Genomic DNA, 23,504 nt, shown 5'->3' on the forward strand with positions numbered 1-23,504 from the left:
GTAATTTTCCCTGCTGGGCTATGAGTCAATATATCTTGGTGCCTGGTAGTAAACAGCTTGAGCTGTCTCTCTCTTTATTTATGGACTATTACAATTTACATAAGTATATTTTGCCAAAGCTGTGGGACAGCCTCTCTCCCACTTTTCCCTGTCACCTGTCTCAGCACAGCAGAAGCATTTCCTGCTCCACATGATGCACTGCAGTTCTGTCTCATATGTCAGAAAAGAAGAAACTTGAACCATACAATAGAAAATACGTATCAACAGGCTGACAGCTTCCTACTGGGACAGACTAAATTCCACCCACAGGATGCTTCCTATGAGCTAGTGTAGGCCTTCACATGTTCCTTGCCTGTACAGATTGGTAGTCTCAAGGACATAAGTCAAATTTAGGCTGTCAGAATATGGCCAGGAGTGTTCTTCCCCACCTGGAGAATCCACCTACACATTCTCTTTATTGCTTCAGGTGTATTTTTACTGTACTGTTTTGCAGGTATTCCTCTCATTCCTGTCCATCTGTGCCTCTGCCAAGAAAGCAGCCTGCTGCAGGTTTGGTTGTGTCTCCAAGCTCTGATACACAACATCTGAGGATACCTGCACACCCATGTACTCCGGGCCCTTGTGCTAATCACAGTCTTGTCTGCCCTGGACAAGGTGAAACTTGGGCACATCAGCATCCATGACCAATTGGTCCCATTACCCCTATTATTCAGAATTAAGAGTCCTACGTCAGAGTATTGTACTTAAACTCACACCTACACCCACATGAATGAATCTGGAGTTTTGTTACTACATCTATATTGCTAAATAGGTTGGGGACAAGGAGCAAGGCTTAATGCTGAACCACTGATACTCCATAATGCTAAATTGCCAGCAAGCTTTTTGGCTTACTTCTGGCCAAGGGCAACTAGCATCTCCACAGCAATGCCTAGGCACCAGGAGGACCTCTAGCTACCTAGCACGCACCAAGGACTGCTTCCAATAGGAAGTTAGAATTGGGTCTCTTCCTCCTGTTCCAACACTATCCCAACAGGCTCTACAGCCCCAAAGCCCTCCTCCGTGTCCTTCTGCTGTGTCTCAAGGCATGTAACACATCTTCCAGTTTCATACTATACAAACAACAGTTTTATGGGTTGCAACAGAATTTTCCTGTTATATTAGATATTTTGCCATAAAAAAGACACAAAAACTACAACAAAGTATTACAGCCATAGTGCAGTAGCCAGTCCAGCCACTTGGTCTCAGGGCCAGGAAACAGTCCCCAGCCCTGTTCTGTTTTGTCGTATAGACAGGGCCTATATGGCTTACACCCAGGGCTGGCAAGGAGGAATCAGACGCATTTTTACTCCACGTCCCTGCAAGTGAGGCAGGGCTTCCCATAACCCTGATATGGCAGATGAAATTACTCTGGTGAAAAGTAGCACAAGTTCAAGATAAGTTCACACTGGCTGTCATAACCCAAATATGAACAAACAATTTCTTCAGGGGGAACTTTCTTGTACCTAGGCAGACCACGTTTCCTGAATACTGAAGGAAGAGTGGAGACAACACAAGTCAGGAGGGAGGGCAGCATGGGAAGACGAGGCCATTTGTCCTCCCTCCCACAGAGCCAGTTAGGCCTTTGCAAGCAGCTGTGCCAGCTTCTGACCACCGTCAATATGTCAATTCTGCTTTTCAAAATCACAAGCCTGCTCTGGGTTCACGTACGCACCTCCCAGGCATGTAACTGTGGGCAATTCTCCATTGGTATTGACAGCTGGTGCACTCAACAGCAACACACAGGGAGTAGCCAACACATTTCCCTTCCCACCAGCCCCCTGCGGCAGTGTCATATTGGACATGGCTGTAATGGAAAGGTTAAAAGAAACCTTGTTGAAAAGAGATGAGAAAGGATTGGCTTTATGTTTAGACAGTGCCCAGGGCTGCAGTGGGATGAGTTTAGGGCGATGGAGAGCAAAAAGAGTGGTTGAAGTTGCATCTTTGCTTCTTCTTGTTGGCAGAACAGTTTGAGGCTATTGGCTTGGTGGTGGCATTTGACCTTGCTTTTCCTTCTCTGGTTGGGAGACCCCCCCAAGTTCAGAGTGTCTGTACATGGAATATGAAGAGGATGATGATATTTTCTTTGCAAAATGGATGAGCAGCTTCTGGGGCCACAACTTGATTGATGAGAATGAGAAAGAGGGTAGAGGCCACAAGAAACGTCAGACTCAACCCTTCAGTGAAAGGAGAGCCTCCCTTCCGGTAAGAGCTGTGTGCAGTTTTCGTTCTGTGTGTGCGTGGTTTGTGTATAAATTTAAGTGCCACCCCCAGGGTCATGGCCCTAGAGATGTATGAGGATGAGTATGGTACACCTTGCCCAGTAAGTTCAGCTTTTACTGGCAGCAGCTAGCTGCTTTTTGAACTTATCTGCCTGCCAGAGTCATGCCCCCGGTGCCTTTGGCATGCAAGAAAATTGGCAAACTCCAAGATAAGTGATGATAGAGCAGAAAAGTAAGAAGGGTGTAATAACTGCCTAACTATGTATTGCAGTGTTGTTCTGTCTGCTAAGCATAACCTGGCAGAGGTAAAAACATTTTGGAAACTGGCACACAAACATTGGATTCAATGAGTCTGTTGTCATGTGTAAAACTACGTAAGCCTGTATATATTCACAGGATTTGGACCTAATTCTGCAACTATACCACCTCCAGGAAGCTGTATGCTTTACTCCCTGGGATTTAGCTGTTTGCAGGTGTAACTTCTAATTTAAGCTAAAAGATGTGGTCCCTCCTTGTTTAAAACCTCCAATTGAAAACTAGGATGCACCACATAATATTACACTGTGAAGTAAGATTTTAAGGGAGAAGCACATTCTTGATTCTTACACCAACAAAATAGTTGGGAAAGGGTCAAGGTTCATACGTAGGGACAGTGTTTTAAGGCAGCTCACAACTGTCTAACTGATTATAAAAATGAAGTTAAACTGAAAGCAGCTGTTCCCAGTCTGCGCTTTACTTGAAGGCTGTTGCTTTTATTTCAGCCCTAAAAAAATCAACCAAAAACGTTTAGGTGGTCCAAAACTCACTCTTTTTTCCAACTGCATCAGTTGGCTTACCAGAGATATTATGTTCCTTTACAAACCATTTTTCACTTTAGTCCTTAGATCGTTATGGCTGCAACAAAGCAAATGCTATTCTACTGGGGAGAAACAGTTAATCTTTTCCAGACTTTTTCTGCCGTGCTGTGTTTCCAGTTTGCAGTTTCTTGTCCACTGGAACTGCCATGTTCTAAACTGTGGGATTTTTCATTTTCAAACAAATTTGGCTAAGAAAAACAAAACAGACCAAAACCACCTCTCCCCTCTTTGAATTCATGGATGGATTAGAGAGATAACCTTCATTCATTAGTTTCAAACTGATCAGCCACATTTGTTATTTGCAGTTATATTTCACCCTGGTCACAGATTGCAATACAAACTTTGAGATAAAGCTGTGCTGATGGATTTCATCAGAATGCCTGAAAACAGAATGTTTATTAATCTTTTTTTAAATTAATGTTACTGTACTTTAATTTTGTCCTTCAAAGATCTACACATGTGTGATTTCTTTAGATCCTAATACAGACTGAAGTGTAAGAATGTACTTTAGATCACTGTTCAGCAAACTGCTGAACACATCTTTGTGTATATTTGTCTGTCTATTTTTGTGTGTATGCATATGTTTCATTTGAAGCATGGTCTTATAGTCAGTTTTTTCAAAAGCTATTTAAATATTTAGCTAATAGTTATTCAAATACTTTGCTATAGTTGCATCCCTGAATCACCACTTAGGACTTGAATTAAGTTTGCTGACAGAAAGAGAAGACAGTGACTTTTGACATTACTGTTCAATGAGCTAAAGTTATTCTGTACACTTAATCATGTCTGGTCTTTACATTAGTGCTCCACACAAATTTGTCTTACTCCAGTACTATTATCAAGAGATAAAAATTTCAACAGCTTAATTTCTCAGTGTCAGAAATTGACTGGAGGAATGAGAAGGGAAGATTTGTTTGGGGATTTTCTGATTCAGGGATAAATTTTGAGATGAAGCTTTTTTATTTGAAAATCTCTGACTAGTTTGTAGTGAAGAGCACTAAAACATGTTGTTTTAAACCAAATCTAGAAGTTAAACAAATGGGCACTAGTAATTCCTTAGAAATACTTTCAGAAAGAGCATCTCCTTGTTGGGAGCAACAACTTGCTGTTTCCCCTGGATGTGTGTTTTTTGCACATTTATTATAAATTATAACTACTATAAGATTCATTATTAGAAATAATAACTACTGTAAGATTCAAAAAACTCACCAGTGTTAGTTAAATATTGTCTTCTTTTTATCAGAACAGTGCTATTAATCAGGAGGAATAATAACTGAGATCAGACTGCATCTCATCTGTAAGTTAATACCTCCACAGCAGATCACAGTGTACCCTTTTTTCTGTGTCAACTTTGTAAATGGAGGTAACACCACTGTCCTGGTGAAAATTAAGTCAGCAGGTTCTGACTGACACACCTGTTGGCAAAAGTTCCTCATGCAGATACAATGGTGCTGCCAGGCCAATTCGTCTCATATCCAGGGCTGGTATACCGTGCATCAGAAATAGCACAGTCCTGCCCACATGAACTGCATCTGCACCAGGAGCGTTTTGGTATTACATAGCAAAATGCTAGCAGTATATCACAAAAGGTGGTTTTGCATAACCCTGGAAATCGCTTTCAGCTCCAAAGTGGTATGTTGGTCTTTGTAGCTTCTCCTGTGCTGTAGAAAGACATTGAAGCCACTGCTGTCACCTCAAACACAATGCAAACTCCTGTGGCATACTATCATGGTAGAGCCCCCCCAAATGTGGATAAAGCTTTGTAGAACAACTCTCAAACTAATAATTTTCATTATTTTTTCCCCACTATCATAGTATACCTCACAAACATTACTGAGATGAGCTTTGCAAAATGCTTTTGCGATCGTCATGCCCATTTTGCAAAGGGGAACACAGGATTATATTCATCCTTCACTGGGTCACGGCAAGACAGGCTAAAATTTGCAACTCCGTTCCCCTGAAAAGCATCAGAGTTGTATATGTTGCTGTGGGCCAACACTGAATGTGAAAACTGCCTGAGGAGAACCAACTGCTGAGACTTCAGGAAGGGAAGCATAAATTAAAGCAATCTTCAGCCGTTCTTATTTACAATGTTACCAAGCAATCAATTTGGCACCCAACGCATGTATTAAATGCATGTATTAAATCTAAGAAACAGGAAGAAAGCCACATGGATTTTATCTAAAATCAGTGCCAGATCTGCTTCATTGCTGAGCTTCCTTTTATGATTCTTTCAGTTCTTCACAGAGTCAATCTTAAAATAGAAGAGTAAAAGAAGGCTAATGTACTGTGCTAGTTGTCACCCATGAAACGTTCATGCTTCAGCAGTTGTGTTAAGGCTCCTGTCCTCTTTAGGGCTGTGTCCATAAGACAGCAACATACTAACATGCATGGGTATGCTGTCCTCCTAGCTATGGTGGTGTCATGCAAAGGCTCTGTGAGAGGATGCACAGTCACAGTAATATGATTGCATAGATACATATGTGTAGCTTTACCCTTAGTGCACTGAGGCAGATACGCATTTCAGGGGAAGGCCTGTGCTGACTGCCTGACTGCCATGTCAGTATGTGAACTGCAGTCTTTTTGTTAAGGGCTTAACTATAATTCTATCTGTGAAGGGAAAACGGGAAATTAAAAAGCCATGCCTTAGTAAATAAAACATTTACAAACATTGCAAACCAGGATTGATAGAATACCATCCCCTGTCTCAGCTGTCCTCCTGTTTTTTTTCCCAAACTCTCCGAGAACAAACACCAGTGATTTTTAGTGTGACACAATTTTTATTTCCAGGAAACTATATATGTTGATACCATTAAAATGACACAGAAGACATTTAGCTTGTTGAACTTGACGTAGCACGTGTACTCCTGTCCCTCAAGCACAATGTGATTGCTTTGTTGCTTTTTAAAATAACAATACAATATGACCTTACAGAAATTACAGCTGTATTGATTGGTTTGAAACCAAAGTAAAAATAGTATGGCAGAAATCATTACCACTACTCTCAGAGGCAGTGCATAATACTAGTTACTGAAGAAAGCTTCTTTCTGAAAAAGAAATTGAACCAGAACCGTATGATCTGAAAACCCTTTAGGTGCTCCTGTTGGTTGTAAGATTTATTATTTTAGCACCTGTCATCAAGCCTGTCTAATGTGATGTAGTCACAACCATATGGATGCACAGCCTCACTATTCAGGGAAAGGCTGCACAGGTCCCTGTTGCACTGATACATTTATAATAGCATCTGAGGCAGTGTAAATGCATGTGTACACAGGAGATGTTTCAGGTCCCTTGCAGTCCAAGGTTTGTAAATTCATGTGGCCACTATACCAGGCTGGTTTAGCTTTCCACTGTTTGTTGAAGAAACAGAACAAACATTCCCCCCTTTGCCCCAACCCTAATCTGAGTGTAGGGTTTTCTCCTGGATTTTCTTAGAAAGTATTGTTTCAGGATCTGTGAGATTGTTCTTCAGTTGTTATAAACGATCACAGCTCCCTTGAAGGCAGCAGAGCTTCTCAGTGTTACTCAGTAGCTGAAGGCTTACTACCATGGTTATACAAAATGTATATGCATTCAAACGTGTGCAGCAGCTGGGTGCCTGGAATGCCTTAACCTGACACTTGCGGGGATCTAATTTTCGATACCTCCCATCTCTCACAATTTTCACTATCTGCATCTTATTGGTGTTCAGCTACTCACCCTGAAAAATCATCATCTGGCAGGGTTTGGGGCATCCCTGGTTCTATGCGGTGGCCTACAGGTCTGTCTATTTCTACAACCACCAATATATGACTCCACAGGCCACAGCAGTTGTGTATCAGTTTAATCTGCTTTACAGTTATTCAATTAAACACAGCTGATGGAGATCAATAGCTTTTATCTGCATGTCAGGCCTGGGAAAACTGAACCACACAGAAACTAAGCAACTATCTGTTCCCTTCCCGCTTTAGCCCTACAAATGTAATTGTAGGAAGCCTGTTTCCTACCATTTCAATGGTATGAATGTGTCCCTCAGTGCCCTGAAAATGCTCCCTCATCAGTTCAGGACAAATGTGCCCAAGAAACCAGAAGAAAATTCAGTCCTGGACAATAGAGCATCTTGTCTGCATGTAGGCCATGCTGCAGATTTGACACAACTGGGCTACAAATGGTCCCCGTCATACTCAAATGAACTAAAACATCTGATAAGACCTGGAGCACCTGTGGGTCAAACCCAGTATCTGGCCACAAAAAAAACCCAGTATCTGGCTCACCTGCTGCCAGATGTGAGGCCTGAATTTTTGAGGTTATGAAGGGTCCCAGTTCCTTTTAGTGTCAGTGGGCACTAAGAGGTCCCAGCACAATTTATATTTGAAATGCTCATTTGAGTGCCAAAACTTAGATACTCTAAAACAGAAATAAAAGCTGGAAAGCAAGCTCTTGGCAGTGAGCTCTTGGCTCCTGCACATAAAAGGAAAGATACAGGAATCTGGGCAAGGTCCTTCATTCTGCACCATTGTTCAGAGAGCACTATGTGGCAGAGAGAATCTTCTCTGTGTACTCTGCTATAATATTCAATCCTCAACAAAGACCTCTTGTTTTGCAGGCCAGGCTTTCCTCCCTCCATACAACACGACTTCATGCTTCTACCAAAGGCTCATCTTCAGGCCATCTCAAGGGCTCCAAGGAATTTCAAGAAGACCAAGATGTCAAATGCCACTGCCATAGGAAGGCAAGCAGAACACCTTCAGCAGACAGCTCAGGCCCAGAGACAAGGTCAAACTCCATCCAGGAATTTGCGGAGTCCTTTGAAAAGCAATTGCAACTCAAAAGCAAACGCTCAGTTTCTTTGGTAGGTAAAAAACAACTTAAGATCACTTCAGAAGAAAAAAACCAACCAACTAACAAGCAAGCCAGCTTTATCCCTGGTGTAATTGTTATGGCTTTGCTGGGGGAAGAGCAGAAATAAACTTGAATTAGAATTTCTCAAATGATGTGGTCCTCACAGTAGCTCAAAGTTAAAGTGGTAGTATGGTTAGTATGAGAATACTTGGTGTAGTGTTACCATCTATACTTATTAAAAAATGTGTATCTTCAAAATAAGACACCACACTGGCTGTGGCAACGTTTTCAGAGGTTTCTATGGCTGTGCCAACAAAACATGACAATACAAAACCAGGTTTGCTTCACTTTTGCTGCAAGACAGCTTTCTCGCTGCTGCTGATGTGGTTTAACTGTATACAATGTTATCTGTAAGACTGCCGGACATCATGGTGTTTGAGAGGATTCTCTTTTACCACTTGGGACTCCATCCATCTGCTTCCTTCAATGTCACCACACAGCTGCAGCAGCAGCCATTGCTATAGGTGGCTGAAAGTATTTTCTCTGTAAGGGCATGCAGCCACCAGGGGATTCTGCCCCCGTTTCATCTTTTTCATCTCCTCATCATTCTGTCCTGAGGCATGAGCATTTTCTGTATGGTTTATGTTGATGAAGTAGCCAATAACAACCTTCTATCTATGACACTTTAACACATTTTTGTTATTATGATACATACTATCTTGTGTATCATAGAATGGAGTAATAAATGCTAACTCAATTTTAAGTATCAGAAGAACACTGTCAAATTAAATCACCCTATTGAAAAAAGCTGTGCTTAAATAACACTTGACATTAGCACCAAATAACAACAGAGAGAAGTATCTTTTTTTTTTTAATTAGTTGACACTCAGTTTTGTATGGAAAAGTAATGTTCAACTCCCTTTGCAGACCTGTTGTGCAGCGACAGGAGAGAAAAAAAAATCTCTTTTCAATAAGCAGCATCATTACATGATCAGCCCCAATTATCATCCTTGCACGTACAGTCCTCTAAGACTATGCAGAATTATGGTGATGACAACTGTGTTACGCAATTGTTAAGATTTCAAGTGCATTCTCTAATCTTCTTTTTCCCTTTTAGGAATTACTCGCAATTTATTTCATTTGGAACTTCACATTGCCTCATTTGCCAACCCTTACCAGGGGTTGTCTGGTGTATCATTTATCATTTCTCAAAAGTGCCTATGGCTAGAAAGTCTGTGAGTGGGCAATAGTTGTACTATAGGTATAGTGATCATAATGCACTAAATAGGATTTCAGTTGCAGTTAAAAATGTGGATTCTGGTACCCGTCTGTAATCTGCAGTGAGGTGTGCTGGGTTGTATTTTAATCTACCAGTCAAGTAGATCAAAAAATCCCTCAGTCACCATTGAAGTCTGGGAGATGTAAAGGGCTTGAGAATCTCAAAGCGCTGATCAATACATGGTAGATAAGTGAAAGGAAATTTGGAAGTGGGCTTAAACTTGTAGCTCCAAACAGAGCATTTTTTTGCATTCAGAGCTCTATGGGTGCAATTCAAACCACCATTTATGTGACTACGTGGTTTAAAAGAAAAGAAAAGTGGGGGAAAGGTAATCCGATTTCATCTCCTTCCCTGCATATTGCTTTTCACTTATAAAAGTGGCTTTGAGGACACTTCATGACCTTCAGCACTTGTTTTCAGTGAGGTCTTTGTGGCTAGCACTGAACAGCCTTCAGGCACGTAAAGATGGATCATGGAAAGGACAGAAACATGGAATCTGGGCTGAAATCTGAGAGTCCCTCCCTTCTCCCCTCCTTTCTCCTCTCTCCCCCTCAAGCCCTACATACAAGTGACCCTCCTACCAGGCACAGAGTATAATCAAAAGCATGCTGTCTCTTGCCGAGTTTTAGAGTGTCTGGCTGGGGCCTTGAATTTCAGCCCGTTATGTTAAAACTGACCTGGCTGAGGTAGGCAACTGGAATATTTTATTATACATTACGAGTGAAATAAAATAATGATATTTTATTATTCATGTGGGAGTCACTTTTAATTCCCTGCTATTTTTGTCCTGCCTTTTAGCAACCTGAAGGCATGAAGGAGAGAACAGAAAGAGAGAGATTGCATTTGAGAAAAAGCAAGTCTTACAAGAGAATGGGAGAGAAATCAGAGCCAAGGAGAGAGTGGAAACAAGATGAAGATTCAGAAGTTGTACCTGCAAAACACAACGAACAGTTTCCATCACAAGCAAGCATTGAGAAAAGTTATTTATGCACAGGCAGCTAGAATGTGTTCAGATAATGAATTTTAACACTCTCCCTGAAAAGCAGAGGGAGCATTCTTGTTTTGTTTTGACTAGAAGAGGCCTGTTAGCTAGAATAAACCCTGACCAGTAAAATAAAAGTAAAATTCAACTGCATCATTGACACCATGTTACTACCTTCCAGTCTGTACTTTTTCCATTAGGAATGTGACCCTTGTCACAGGAGGAGTGTATCTGGAGCAAGATCCAAGTTAGCAATGAACCACCATAAGAGGGTTTCAGGCAGATTTAGCATTGCAGCAGGACAGTGGTGGATGTGTTCGTTTAAGACAAGGGCACATACGTATTACAGAGCTGTGCAAAGTCATCCAAAGCCTTATGTTTCTCTCCTAATTGAAAATGGAAGGTTTAGGAAGGAAAAAGTACACATAAACTGCCACCTGCTTCCTGCTCCTGACCTTCACTTAGTTTTGGCTTGGAAATAGATATCTTTTTTCTTTTATATTATCTCAACACCAAGTTTACAGGAGTAATAGAAGAGAAGCCCCTGGAGAATCCCATGGGCTAAGCCTCTAGAAGGAAGAGGGGTGCAAAAGAGCTGGTTAATATTCAAGCACCACTTCCTCCAAGCTCAGGATCGGTGCATCCCTATGAGTAAGAAATCAAGCAAAGGAGGCAGGACACCTGCATGGATGAGCAAGGAGCTTCTGGAAAAACTCAAATGGAAGAAGGAAGTTTGCAGAATGTGGAAAAAGGGACTGGCCACCTGGACTTGGGAGGAATATAGGAACGTTTTCCAAACATGCAGGGATGCAAAGAGGGAGGTTAAGGCCCACTTGGAATTAAACCTGGCAAGGGTTGTCAAGTACAATAAGAAGGGCTTCTTCAAGTACATCAGTAGCAAAAGGAAGACCAGGGAAAATGTGGGCCCACTGCTGAATGAGGTAGGTGCCCTGGTGACGGAGGATGCAGAGAAAGTGTAGTTACTGAATGCCTTCTTTGTTTCAGTCTGTACTGCTAAGACTGGCCCTCAGGAACCCCAGACTGGAAGAATGCCAGTGTCATGCCAGTCTTGAAAAAGGGCAAGAAGGAGGACCTAGGAAACTACAGGCCAGTCAGCCTCACCCCATCCCTGGAAAGGTAATGGAACAGCTCATCCTGGATGTCATCTCTAAGCGTGTACAGGAAGAGAAGGTTATCAGGAGTGGTCAACATGGATTCACCAAGGGGAAGTCATGCTTCACCAATCTGATAGCCTTCTATGATGGCATGACTGTCTGGGTGGATAAGGAGAGAGCAGTGGACGTTGTCTACCTCAACTTCGGCAAGGCTTTTGACACGGTCTCCCACAATGTCCTCATAAGTAAACTTAGGAAGTGTGGATTAGATGAGTGAACAGTGAGGTGGACTGAGAACTGGCTGAATGGCAGAGCTCAGAGGATGATTAGCAGCACAGAGTCTAGCTGGAGGCCTGTAACTAGTGGTGTTCCCCAGGGGTCAGTACCGGGCCCAGTCTTGTTCAACATATTCATCAACGACCTGGATGAGGGGCAGAGTGTACCCTCAGCAAGTTTGCTGATGACACAAGACTGGGAGGAGTGGCTGACACACCAGAAGGCTGTGCTGCTGTTTGGCAAGACCTGGACAAGCTAGAGACTTGGGCAGAGAGGAACCTAATGAAGTTCAGCAAAGGCACATGTAGGGTCCTGCACGTAGGGAGGAATAACCCCATGCACCAGTATGGGTTAGAGGTTGACCTGCTGGAAAGCAGGTCTGCAGAGAGGAACCTGGGAGTCCTGTTGGACAAGTTGACTGTGAGCCAGCAATGTGCCAATGGTATCCTGGGGTACATGAAAAAGCATGTGGACAGCAGGTTGAGGGAGGTTATCCTCCCCCTCTACTCTGCCCTGGTGAGGCCGCATCTGGAGTACTGTGTCCAATTCTGGGCTCCCCAGTTCAAGAAAGACAAGGAACAACTGGAGAGAGTCCAGCGGAGGGCTATGAAGATGATCAAGGGACTGGAGCATCTCTCTTACAAGGAAAGGTTGAGACACCTGGGTCCGTTTAGCCCGGAGAAGAGAAGACTGAAGGGGATTTCATCAATGCTTATAAATATCTAAAGGGCGAGTGTCAAGAGGATGGGGCCAGACTCTTTTCACTGATGCCCAGCGACAGGACAAAGGGCAATGAGCACAAACTGGAACACAGAAAATTCTGTCTCAACATGAGGAAAAACTTCTTTACTTTGAGGATGACAGTGCACTGGAAGAGGCTGCCCAGAGACATTGTGGAGTCTCCTTTTCTGGAGCTATTAAAAACCCGCCTGGATGTGTTCCTGTGCAACCTGCTGTAGGTGAATCTGCTTTGGCAGGGGGGTTGGACTAGATGATCTCCAAAGGTCCCTTACAACCCCAACCATTCTGTGATTCTGTGACTGTGTTATTCAGTGAATTCTTTTCTACACCTTCCTGATGTCTCACTTCTCTCTGCTTTCCCTCACTGTCACTGGCAATATGACTCTTCTTTCGCTGGCATCCCATGTCCTCGGTCCTGTTTCCCCAGTCACACAATTAGTTCTTTCTCCCAACTTTAACCTCATAATCTTGTCTCTTTTGTGGCCTTCCCCGTCTCCATTTACTACTTTATAGCCTCGACTCATAGCTACCAACTATTTTGCTACATTTCTAGTTTTGCCCCATCAAAATTCGAGCCTTGCTGAAAGTTCCCCATTAAAACCAGAAGTGTTCTGCCTCTCAGGCTTCTATATAATCTCTTCCAGGAGTTTGCCACAGGTGATGGATTGCAACCCTTTTCACGTTTTCCCTTTTCTAGGGCTAGGGCCAAACCAAGGGAATGGGAACTGTTTCTGTCTATGGTAAGCAGGGCTTAGGAAAACTGTATTTCCTCTGGCTGAAGATCTGAACTCAGGTGTAAATCTCACCAACTTTCCTTCTGTGCAGAGTAAATCCACCTCCACACACTCATAAACACATACACACAACCCCCACAACCCCCCCATGCCCTCCTTCTTCCAACATTTAAGTATTCTCTGCAGAGAACACTGCCCTCTTTGGGAATAATTTCCCCAGGCCTAGTACAGAGGAAGCCTGCTTTGGATAGTGCAGTCAGAGAAGAGTGAAGATGAATGAAGTCATGAGAAATAGTCAAAGTCTGCTGGTTATTCTTCCTGTGACGTTCTGTCATTAACAAAGATTTATTATTTTACTTTAGAGCCTTAATTTTGAATCTTCAACCTTTTAAAAGCTTAGGGCATCCTTAAAGCTTTGTAACACACCTCCATTAAAGGATTGTTTTTCTTTTTAAGTAGGTCTTTGGGTAATACGTAAGAAAACAATCGAACCCTTGCTGATGATTGTAAATTGCTTCTTGCCTGGTAACATATATTATAAACTAATAAATCTGACTGAAAGATGTTGTTCCTATGCATAGTTTCTCTCCTCCGCAATCCAGGCTGGATTTTCATGAAGTTCTGTCAGCCAAAACTTCCATGCAGATGACTTTCCTTTTACGGCCTTAATTTGAAGACTGCATCACGATAGACCTGGATAGAAAGGGACTATGCCAGGGTGCCTCAGATAAAACCTCTCACATACATCCTTTCATGTAGCAGCCCACCCTCACATCTCGTGAGAGCTGAATGCTGTGCCTGCACCAGCTTTGCCTGGATTTCAGAGCATCAGCCTCCTCCTCCTCCCGTTTTCCAGCCAGGTTAACTCAACAGGCCCAGCTGTATCCCGGCAGAACTTGCAAACCCCTTGTATTCATGATTCTAACGTGCTGGTTGTACACCACATCTGATGAAAAGAAAACACCAAAATGAGCTAAAATAGAAAACCCATGTATGCCTGGCTCCAACTTGCTGTTTACCATCTCCATCAACACACAGGCAAGCCTCAGTGCCACCGAGGAAGCCTAAAAATAGCTCCTGTGTCTATCGCTGAACCCCATCTCTCAAATGCCAGAGCTTGTAAGTGTTTATGTCCTTTCTGAACTGTCCCGTCAGCCCCGTGGTGTGACTCTGGAACCAGAAGCTTTCAAATAACACCTCCAACACTGTCCTCCTTAAATCACTAGCAACTGTTTACTCAGAAGTGTCGCCTCTTGCTTCATATCACACCTGGTTGGACCAACAGCTCTTTCCAGTTTAGTCCCATGTAGTCTGATACAATAGTATTACTTAGAAAGACTGAAACTTGCACGATAGAATAAATCATTCTCCACAGAAATTAACAATTATTCCATAACAGATCGTGCATTTGGGAAGGAAGCTAATAATCCGAAGAGTAATCTGATTGGAATATCGTGGCTGATACTTCTATTTCCACAGAAAGTGAAAGTGGGATCTACGAGCAGTCAGAAAGACTCCCGAGGGTTTTCATTTTCACAGCAGGTCACTAGTTCAGTCATGACTGACGTTAAGAATACTGCCTCAATACCCATCCCCGGTTCCCAGAGCAGCTGGGCCGGCTGTGGGCGTTTGCTGTGCAGCCGCCCACTCCGAGGCACATACTGTTTGCTTTTCCTGCTCTTTCCAAGAGTGGGGTGGCTACAAGTTGCATCAGAGTCCAAACGTTGGACACGAAGGAGGTCAGTTATTGGGAAGCAAAGACAAAGGGACCAAAAAATTCCCTTTCCAAAATGGTCATTAGCGGATAAAGTTGAAAACCTGAAGCAGTTTTACAACAGAGGGGAACTAGCAGGACACTCCCACGGCGCGCTGGCTATCAAAAGCTGACCTGACTCAGAGGCCTGTGAAGGACATTTTAAACTCGCTATGTCTATGAGTGGGACACCACACTGTGGTAAAATGCTCCACTCTGTGTATCCTTCTCACTGCTTCAGGCTAAACTAGAAAGTGCTCCTGTGGGAAGTTAGGGCATGGGGAGGCACAAGCATTTCAAGAGCAAGATCCAGTTCTACCCCAGTGTTTTCTGAGAGGGTTAAGAAGAGAACGTCAAGTGTGGTTACCTCATCTTTTAGGTGGGCATTCCCAAAGCAAAATATTTATGCTTATGTGCTTCTGATGTATTGTTTAATTGCAGCGTGGTTTTGAGGATGGATTAAATTTGGGGTACTTGTTAACATATCACATATTAGTCTATAAAATGCCATACCCCACAAAGGCATAATGAAGCAATAGCTGTATTTATGTACATGCTCGCAACGATCCTTTCTAGGAAAAAAACAGGAAACATTTAAATGCATAAAAAAACCAAAACAACCACCATGTATAACTGAACAAGAATACCCATTAAAAAAAGAAACCCAATATTAAATATAAAAAAAATGAAAACGTTTGTCTCTACTTTTTTGTTCTTTGGCACAAAAGAAGGTATTTGGGTAAGCACAGCCCTGGCTCTGAATGCATTCAGTGTACAAATGAATAGTATAAAATCACACAGAGTTCTAATCTAACCTGATAACCAAAATTATTCACACAGAAATGAATCATAATCATGGGACCTTGAGTTTATACAGCCATCTGCAAAACCATTGAAAACAAACAGGTCTTGAAATATGTCCAGAAGGATATTGCAGCCAAAATATAGTCATTCGATGAGAGAAGCAAATATTGAAATCCAACAAACTTGATAGATAATGCCCTGCCTGCAGTTTCTGTGCCAGAGCTTTAGGTAACTTTGTATGAACAAATGCTAAAATAAACCCACTCATCATAGAAAACAGTGCTTGTGGGATGTTGATTTTTCATTTACTCTGTTGTTTTACATTAGATTGACAGATAATATTCCTCCTATTAGGAGGATCCCTCTGAATCCCAGCCCAGCCTCTCTTGTACTTAGAGAAAGACAACTTCTCTCAGCTGTGTCTTGTCTCTCAGGCCAGATAGAAAATAGGAGGAAGAAACAATACAGGGAGCATCAAAGACTAATATTCTGTCATATTTGATGCATTCTTTTCCTTCTTATATATTGGTTGAAATGTTTTAGTTCATGCAATTTCTAAGTGATCGACAGAGTTTTGCTGTATAGAGAAGATGTACCAAAACTTATGACAGTCATACATGAATTTTCATCAGAAAGTGCATGGAGTCCTTACACAGAGCTCTCAGCCTGGTGAATTAGGCCTATTCCTGATACTGAAGTATCAAAAAAGAGCTCTCTTTTTGCTCCTAAGCTTGAGCAGAAGTATTCATGGACACTATTTCCCTGGGTTTCCCTGCAACCATATCCTAATATACAGGGTGGATGCTGAGGTTTTGGTCCTTTGGAAAACAACCCTTCCTGGACCTTTATGCAACGGATCTCGGTTGATATTCTGCTCTTCCTATAAGCACAAAATACATGTTAAATGTATCACATAAGCATTTTAAATCTAGTGGATCTACTCCCTGAGGACTCTTACACAGAGAATTTTGTCTGTCAGAAAGCAGCTAGAGTGATCTTAGGTTAGCTTTCCCACAGCTAGCACAAGTTTATGCCTCGGAGAGAGGAATGGTTACGGCATTCCTTTGCGCTGACAGTCCCAGCAGCAATAAAAGGTCCTCAGGGAGAACAAAGTAACTTTGGGCTGCTCCCACTTTTGCAGGAGTGGAAATCACTGGTTAGCCCAGAATTTGGGATATGAGAAAATTTTCATTCACTCTTCCTTTGTGCCAATTTCTACCTACCCACAGCTGGAGATGAGGCCACTTCAGACAACAGATTTTCCATTCCTTTAACTCCTTTTGTGTGAAACAAATTTAGTCCCACAGCAGTATAATACAGGTTTTGACTTTACGGTCAGCAAACATCATTCATTATGTTAATCGCTCATTCAGGTTATTCATTACAATTTGATTACCTAATCAAAAGCAATTCTGAATTGACCTCATTTAAGACTGATAAAAATTTCCTTTCACTTGAAGGAGGAAGACTTGGATTTGGAGGTTATTTGTTATGATGACTTGGGGACTGGCAGCAGCACAGAACTTCACTGCATGCACAGTTTTCGCAGAGAGGTATTGTGACAAACTCCCAGGGTCTTGTTTTCTGTTACATGCAAAGTAGAGTAGAGGAAGGGGTTTATATATCAACTTCTCCGGACACTGACTAAACCTTGAATGCTGGTGTTTGAAAGAAATGTACGTGTGTGTTGGAGCTGCTGCAGTAATCCCCCATTATCAGATGCTACCTAGAAGGTGGGAGACTCCTCAGTATTTTCCTTAATGGTTTTTAGGGAAGTTTTGCACTGATGGAAAGACCAAAGGTGAAGATGATGGGCCACACTGGAGCTGCTGCAGCCAGTGTGTGTCGTTCCTTATGTGACCATTTTAGTGGAAAAGGGGAACACCAGTGCTCTGAAGAAGCTGGGAGTTGCTGGGTGTTTCATTGTCTACAGTTCAGAGCTGGTGCTGCAGAGAAGGAGCAAACAGTTCTTCTAACTCCTGGCTAAATGATGTTTAAGGGTTCAGTTAGTCTGGCTCACTCCTCTCCATAGAGATAAATTATGCAGAATAGTTGGTGCCTTTGTTGATGACCTCAGGAAAGGGACCGAGGACAGTACTGCTCTCGTTGGAGGCTGTTTCTGTAGGTGGCATCTGGGACATGTTGGTGGAGTGGAGTGACAGAAACAGGTGTAACTGCTACACTAGCTGTACTTTCAAACACAGAACCTTATCTCAAGACTTTCTGGTCTGTTATCAAATAAGCAAAAAGAGAAAGTGCTGGATACCACATTCTTCTGGAAAAAAAGAAAATTGTGTCTGGCCTGGATCCTGCTGAAATTATTCTGATCATAACAGGACTTCATCTAATAACAGTATCCTCATTTCCTTAATATCATTGATTCAGTAAATATTTTGGACCAGGGATCTTAATTTCTCAAGGAAATATATCAGCTACACTTCTCAAAACTCCTGGGAAATAACGGGAATTCCTGCGCCAAAATCCTGCTTGCTAGTGTTCTTTTCTATTTGTTTTTAACAGTGTATTCAAAAGCGGCTGCTAAGGAAACCAACTTGTCTGACATGTCGTGTCCGGGTGCTTGTGTAAAGTCAGTGGCAAACTCTTGTGAAACATGATGAAGTCAAGAAGAGAGGGTCCTTTAGGACTACAGAGGGGAAATATTCAAGGCTTGATTCCCATTACCGAAGAAGAAAGAAAACAAAACTTTACTTGGTGGACTAATGCACGACAAGGTTACGGAAGGCAGTGTAGCTTTTTATACAGTTCAGAGTCCAACTTTGAAGACAGAAAAACTCCCAGCCTCTGCGTGTTACAGAAACCTGCCAGTGTTTAGGGAAGAGGTAAAAATATTTTTACAATTCTATAGACAGTGTAAATAAAAATTACACATTTGCTACAAAATAAATCGTTTACAAGTTATTTTGCTTTTTGTCATTAAATGGCTAGATAACATTTACAGCCATTTTCCAGCAGAGGGAGTGTGTCGATACAGAGTGAGTACGTGCACTGTAGTCTGCTCCAAGCACGAGTTTGAGATTAAAACTAATTACAGTGCCAGTAGGAGACAGCAGCAAAAGAAAAACATAACCAAGATCATAGGACTGTATGGTCAAATTTTGCCCTGTGTTGTTCATATATGACTTTTGCTGGTATGAAGGTAACCAGTACCCACTGAAACACATGGCAGAATTTAGCCTGGTATCAGGGACTGCGGTATTTACCCCGTGGTCGGCTTGATCTCACTCCTGAAATTGCTGAATCACTAGTTGGCAGCTCCTCACTGCAGGTGTTTCCCAAACTGTCCTCTTGATCTGCCCTCCATTTCCATGATGCAGCCTCCCCCCCACCCCTTTACCGATGGTAGAGCTGCTGCTGTAGCCCTGGGTGCCCCTATCCCACATGCCCACAGAACGTCCAGGCTGGAGGGAAAGGATGAGCAGCAACCCACTGCAGAGGGACGGAGGTCCCCGTGGCTGCTGCATTTCCTTGGGGTCGGCAGGTGGCCGACATCAGAGACCGCTCACCCAGCTCCTCCTGTACACCCAGCCCAGCTGCTCCTCATCTCTGAGGCAGCCCTGAGGTTCAGCAGCTTCCACTCCGCACCCAGAAACCAAGGTGGGTTGTCTGCCCATGCTTCTCCGAAACCTTCCTCAGACACTTGCCTAGAGCTGGTGAGCTGCTCCTGTAGTCATCACTACGGGATCTGCTGCTCCCAGTGCTCCGTTGTGCTTTTCACATTTTCAATGTTAAATACAAGAAAGCTTTTGGGAAGCTCTCCCCTAATCCTTAATATGGGAAAGATAATATATTTCTTGCCCCAGGTTTATTCTGACAGAATAATTATATGTGATGCCAAAAGTTTCTCAGTGAGAAAAAGCAGTAGCATTTTTTTCTTATAAGTGGCACATGCTATTCTATAAATGTAAATGAAGAAAGATTAATCAAAGCCTTTGCTTTTAACAACATTTTTTTGAAGGAACATTTTCCTTCCAGAGCATGTAAGTTACATTTAGCAGGTCTATGCAGGTTTCCATGAATAGTTTCGTGACTCTTCCTTACTTGTCAGGTGTGCAGATGGACTTTTCAAACCCAGATCTCACACTGCTTTAACTAGTAAAAAAATCTCCATCGCTCCTTTTCTATGTCACCCAGAAAAAAACAAACAAACAAACAACTAACACCTTACAGGTACTTCTCATACACAACATAGCTGAAAATAAGCTACGATTTAAAATACATTTCGAAACATCTCCGTTCATCCAACGCAACCTCTACTCGACAACAGCCTGTAGTGAAGTGAGACAAGAGGCGCATCCACCCGTGTTTCAGCCAGTCCGGCTCAGAGTCCGACCGACGTGGGGAGGTTTGTGTCACTTTGCTGGGCTGCGAACCGTGACGGCGAAGGGCAGGGACACACTCCCGTGGGTCAGCTTTGCTCTGAGGGCACGTCTGGCAGCGGGACAGAAGTAAGCGTCTGGGAAGCAATGGGGAGTCTTAAACCACTCCGCTTGTTTGCACAGTTAATGTGAATTACAGTCCTCGGCCTCTCACTATTATTTCAGAGGAAATCTGGAGACGTAAAGCCATACTGAACTTCATTCTTCAAATGCATACAAGTATGCTAATTGCAGGGCGATTACTCATGGTTGTGAAATGAAGCACAAATGGACAGGTTGGCAGGATCAGTTCCCATGCTCTGTCAAATAAAGAAATACGTTTGCTCAGAAACAAAAAGGAGGTAAAACAACTATCAAAGTAAGTCACAGGAAAGTCAAAACAAAGCTGATAGTAGATGGTGTTTTTTTTTCCTTTTGTTTTCATTGAGAGAGGATGTTCTGGCTGGGAACTTCAGCGGGAGACCCAAGATGAGAAATCACCCTCTTTCTCTTCTACAGCAATCACTGGCCTACTAAAGTACTTGGTCGTTTCATTTTTATTGTGCCTATTCACCAAGGACCAAATAACATGTGTATTTATATATATATATATATATTTGAACTGACAATGAGGCATTTGTACCTCTGCATCTCCCGGGAGAAGTGTGCCACCCTGCAGGTTTCTGTCCACCACTCCACCTGCCTGGCCACAAACTATTATTTTTCGAGCTGTCCCTGGGTTTCTCTGATTTCCCTCGACTTTCTTGCTCAGAAACAGCCTTCTCCCTGTCACTCCCCTGCTTCCTTACCACAGCCTTTTCCTACAAAGCTGCTTCGCTGACTTGCCTGTGATCCCGTCACATCCAACATCGCCCCGCGAGTTCAAGCTCACGTTCAAGCGTGCCTGTGTTTATAAGGCGCCTGTGCCAATATATACTAACTCCCGGGCTGATGGAAATTTTGATGCTGTGGGAAACCTGGTGGAGAGGCGGGACTGGAGCAGAGGCAGCGCTGTGGAAAGCGGGCCTGCCTACCTTGCTTCGGGATTAAAGCAAAGGGGAGGAAGAGCCGAGCAAGTCAACGCCGAGGCATCGCCGCAGCTGTGGCCGGGCCGCTGGTTTGGCAGCAGGGTCGGCGGGGCCAGGGATGAGGCGCTCAAGGCTGGGGGTTTTGGGCCTTCTGATTAGGACATTCCTGGGGAGGAGTATGATAGAGAGCCACCTCTGGGAGGGAGCTGGTTTGTGAGAATCACAGAATGGTGAGGGTTGGAAGGGACCTCTGGAGATCATCTAGTCCAACCCCCCTGCCAGAGCAGGGTCACCTACAGCAAGTTGCACAGGATGGCGTCAGGAGAAACAGTTTGGGTTGATGGCAAGGACCTGGGGTGAGGGTGCTGTAAATTTAGGTGCTTTGAGAAGGCAAAGATTTGCGAAGCGACAGCCAGGCAGGAGACCGAAGGATCCAGTTCCCAGTGAGATGGGACACGCGTCAGTGTCTGTGAGGAGCTGGTTGGGAGGACAGTGACCGAGGGGAAGGTGTTTGTCTCCAGGGAGTATTGCACCTGGACACAGAGACTTTTGTGACTCTTGGATGGGCTCCTTTCTTGTTAGTGCTCTTTCTCTTTCATGTGTGTGATAAATGTGTGTTTGGGGGGACATTTTTTGCACCAGAGCTTTTCTTGCTCTGGTGTCCCATGGGATGAAGACCGGTACCACAACAGCCACGAGCCCCTGCTCTGTATGGCAAGCGGGAGGACATTACCTGCCGTGCTGCCGCAGAGCCGAGGGAAAAGTGTTGCAGGAGGCAATGTCCATGCAGCGACATTGGCTTTCCGACCTCCCCGTCCCTCCACGCTCACCTCCCACAGCTGTGCTCCTGCTCTCGCGTTCCCCCCTTCCCCTGAAGAGCGTTCTTCCCTTTTTCTCCCCAGGCTGGGCTACAGCTGGTGCTTTTCGTGTCACTGTTCAACTGGCCAATTTTCCCATCCTGTTCTTTCTGCCTCATGTCTCCGTCCAGAGGGTTGTTCACCCTGATATCCTCCCCTGGCTTAGTCCTCTCTCCTGACTCACCCGGGGTACATGCTGGATGCAGCAAGTGAGTCAGAGAGAGACAGGGAGAACAAAATTTAACAAAGCAATGCGGAAGGCGAAGTTGCATCAAAAAAAAAAAAAAAAAAGTAGAAAGAACACCATTAGGTTTACGGAAGATAAACTCTCCAAAGCTGGACAAATCCAGACCTAACGCTGCCTTTGGAAGTGTAGTTCAGCTCCCTCTCCCCTTCCCCCACGCCATGTGTATTATGTGACATGATTTAGTCGTTTGACTGCATACCATCTTTCCCATGGGACTAGCGCCTCGTTTAGTGTAAAAGCAGGACAGGGTCTGGGAATGAAGCCGGTCTCTACATTTCCTGGACTAAGCGTGTGACTCCGAGCCCCATTTATCACTGCACAACCCAGGCAGCGCGCTGAATTTGGAGCTGCCAGCTGCTTCGTGAGGTTTTCTGGGGTAGCTTTCCCGCAGCCTCTGAATGATTTGCAAACGCGATTATCATCACAGTGTGCACTAAAGGTGAGGACATACCATTTCCAGGGAACTGGGAACTTTTCATTATGACTCGCTACAGCTTTATGCATACTCCATTGGCCCTGACATTTGTTCAGAACACTGTATATTTTACCTAGCTGCTCTAGCAGACTTCATTTGCGGCTCCGAGTGCTTGGTGCTTCGATAAATCTATAACATAGATGTCTCCTACCAGGCGCCCCAAAATAAGAAATTGTCAGCCAAACACAAACATGCAGGTAACTCATCTAGAAACGATCAAGGAACCTGACGGAGGCAGGGAGAGTTTCTAATTGTTGCAGCCACCGTTTCTTTCCTCAGCTGGCAGGTTATCCCTTGTTTTCCCACAGCCCTCTGCTTTATATTTCCACATCCCAGCTTCTGCAACACTTGATCAACTAGAACTTGGCTTAGTATTTGACCCCAAGTGAGTACACCAGACGAGCCCTCCGCTGCCTGACGCGACTGGGAAGTTACGCGGTGGGAGACCGGTTCGACTGATCAGTTGCTGCCCATCCTCCACCAAAAAATGCCAGGTTAGTGCACATCATTTTCCCCAGTGTGAATAATCTCTTACTTTCTAATTCAAAATTAGCTTCACAAGCTGAAGTGCAGTAAAAAGCAATGTCCTTCCACATTTCAAACTTCTGTGGTGGCTTTTGCAGCCTTAAAAATCGTCTTTGCCCTCATTCAGCTGATACATGACGAGGAAAGAATAAGCAAAGATTCTTGATCTGCAATGTGGAGACAGGGATCATCATTTTTATACATGTTTGTGCTGTAGAAGACCTCACCCGCACAGCTCTCAGTGACAAGGCATATATTCATTTCAAGTATGGATACTCTGAGAAGAAAAACATTCGGGATCTGCAAACTCCTTTCTCCTAGTGCTTCTGCTTTTCCCAGATTTCTCTGTTCTACATTGTCATTATACAGAAATAGA

General features: G+C 43.6%; 1 protein-coding gene across 1 annotated transcript; it reads left to right on the forward strand.

The window, feature by feature from the left end:
* Positions 1-2,091: 2,091 nt before the first annotated feature.
* LNP1 (leukemia NUP98 fusion partner 1) lies at positions 2,092-21,183 on the forward strand (the record flags this gene model as incomplete). Its single annotated transcript, XM_082487279.1, has 5 exons — positions 2,092-2,241; positions 7,701-7,946; positions 10,014-10,194; positions 18,141-18,207; positions 20,811-21,183. The coding sequence occupies 5 exons, from the start codon at positions 2,092-2,094 to the stop codon at positions 21,181-21,183; spliced, it is 1,017 nt and encodes a 338-aa protein (XP_082343405.1).
* Positions 21,184-23,504: the final 2,321 nt, after the last annotated feature.

Source organism: Vanellus vanellus (assembly GCF_965231255.1).
Source record: "Vanellus vanellus genome assembly, chromosome: 1".
Classification (NCBI taxonomy): domain Eukaryota; kingdom Metazoa; phylum Chordata; class Aves; order Charadriiformes; family Charadriidae; genus Vanellus; species Vanellus vanellus.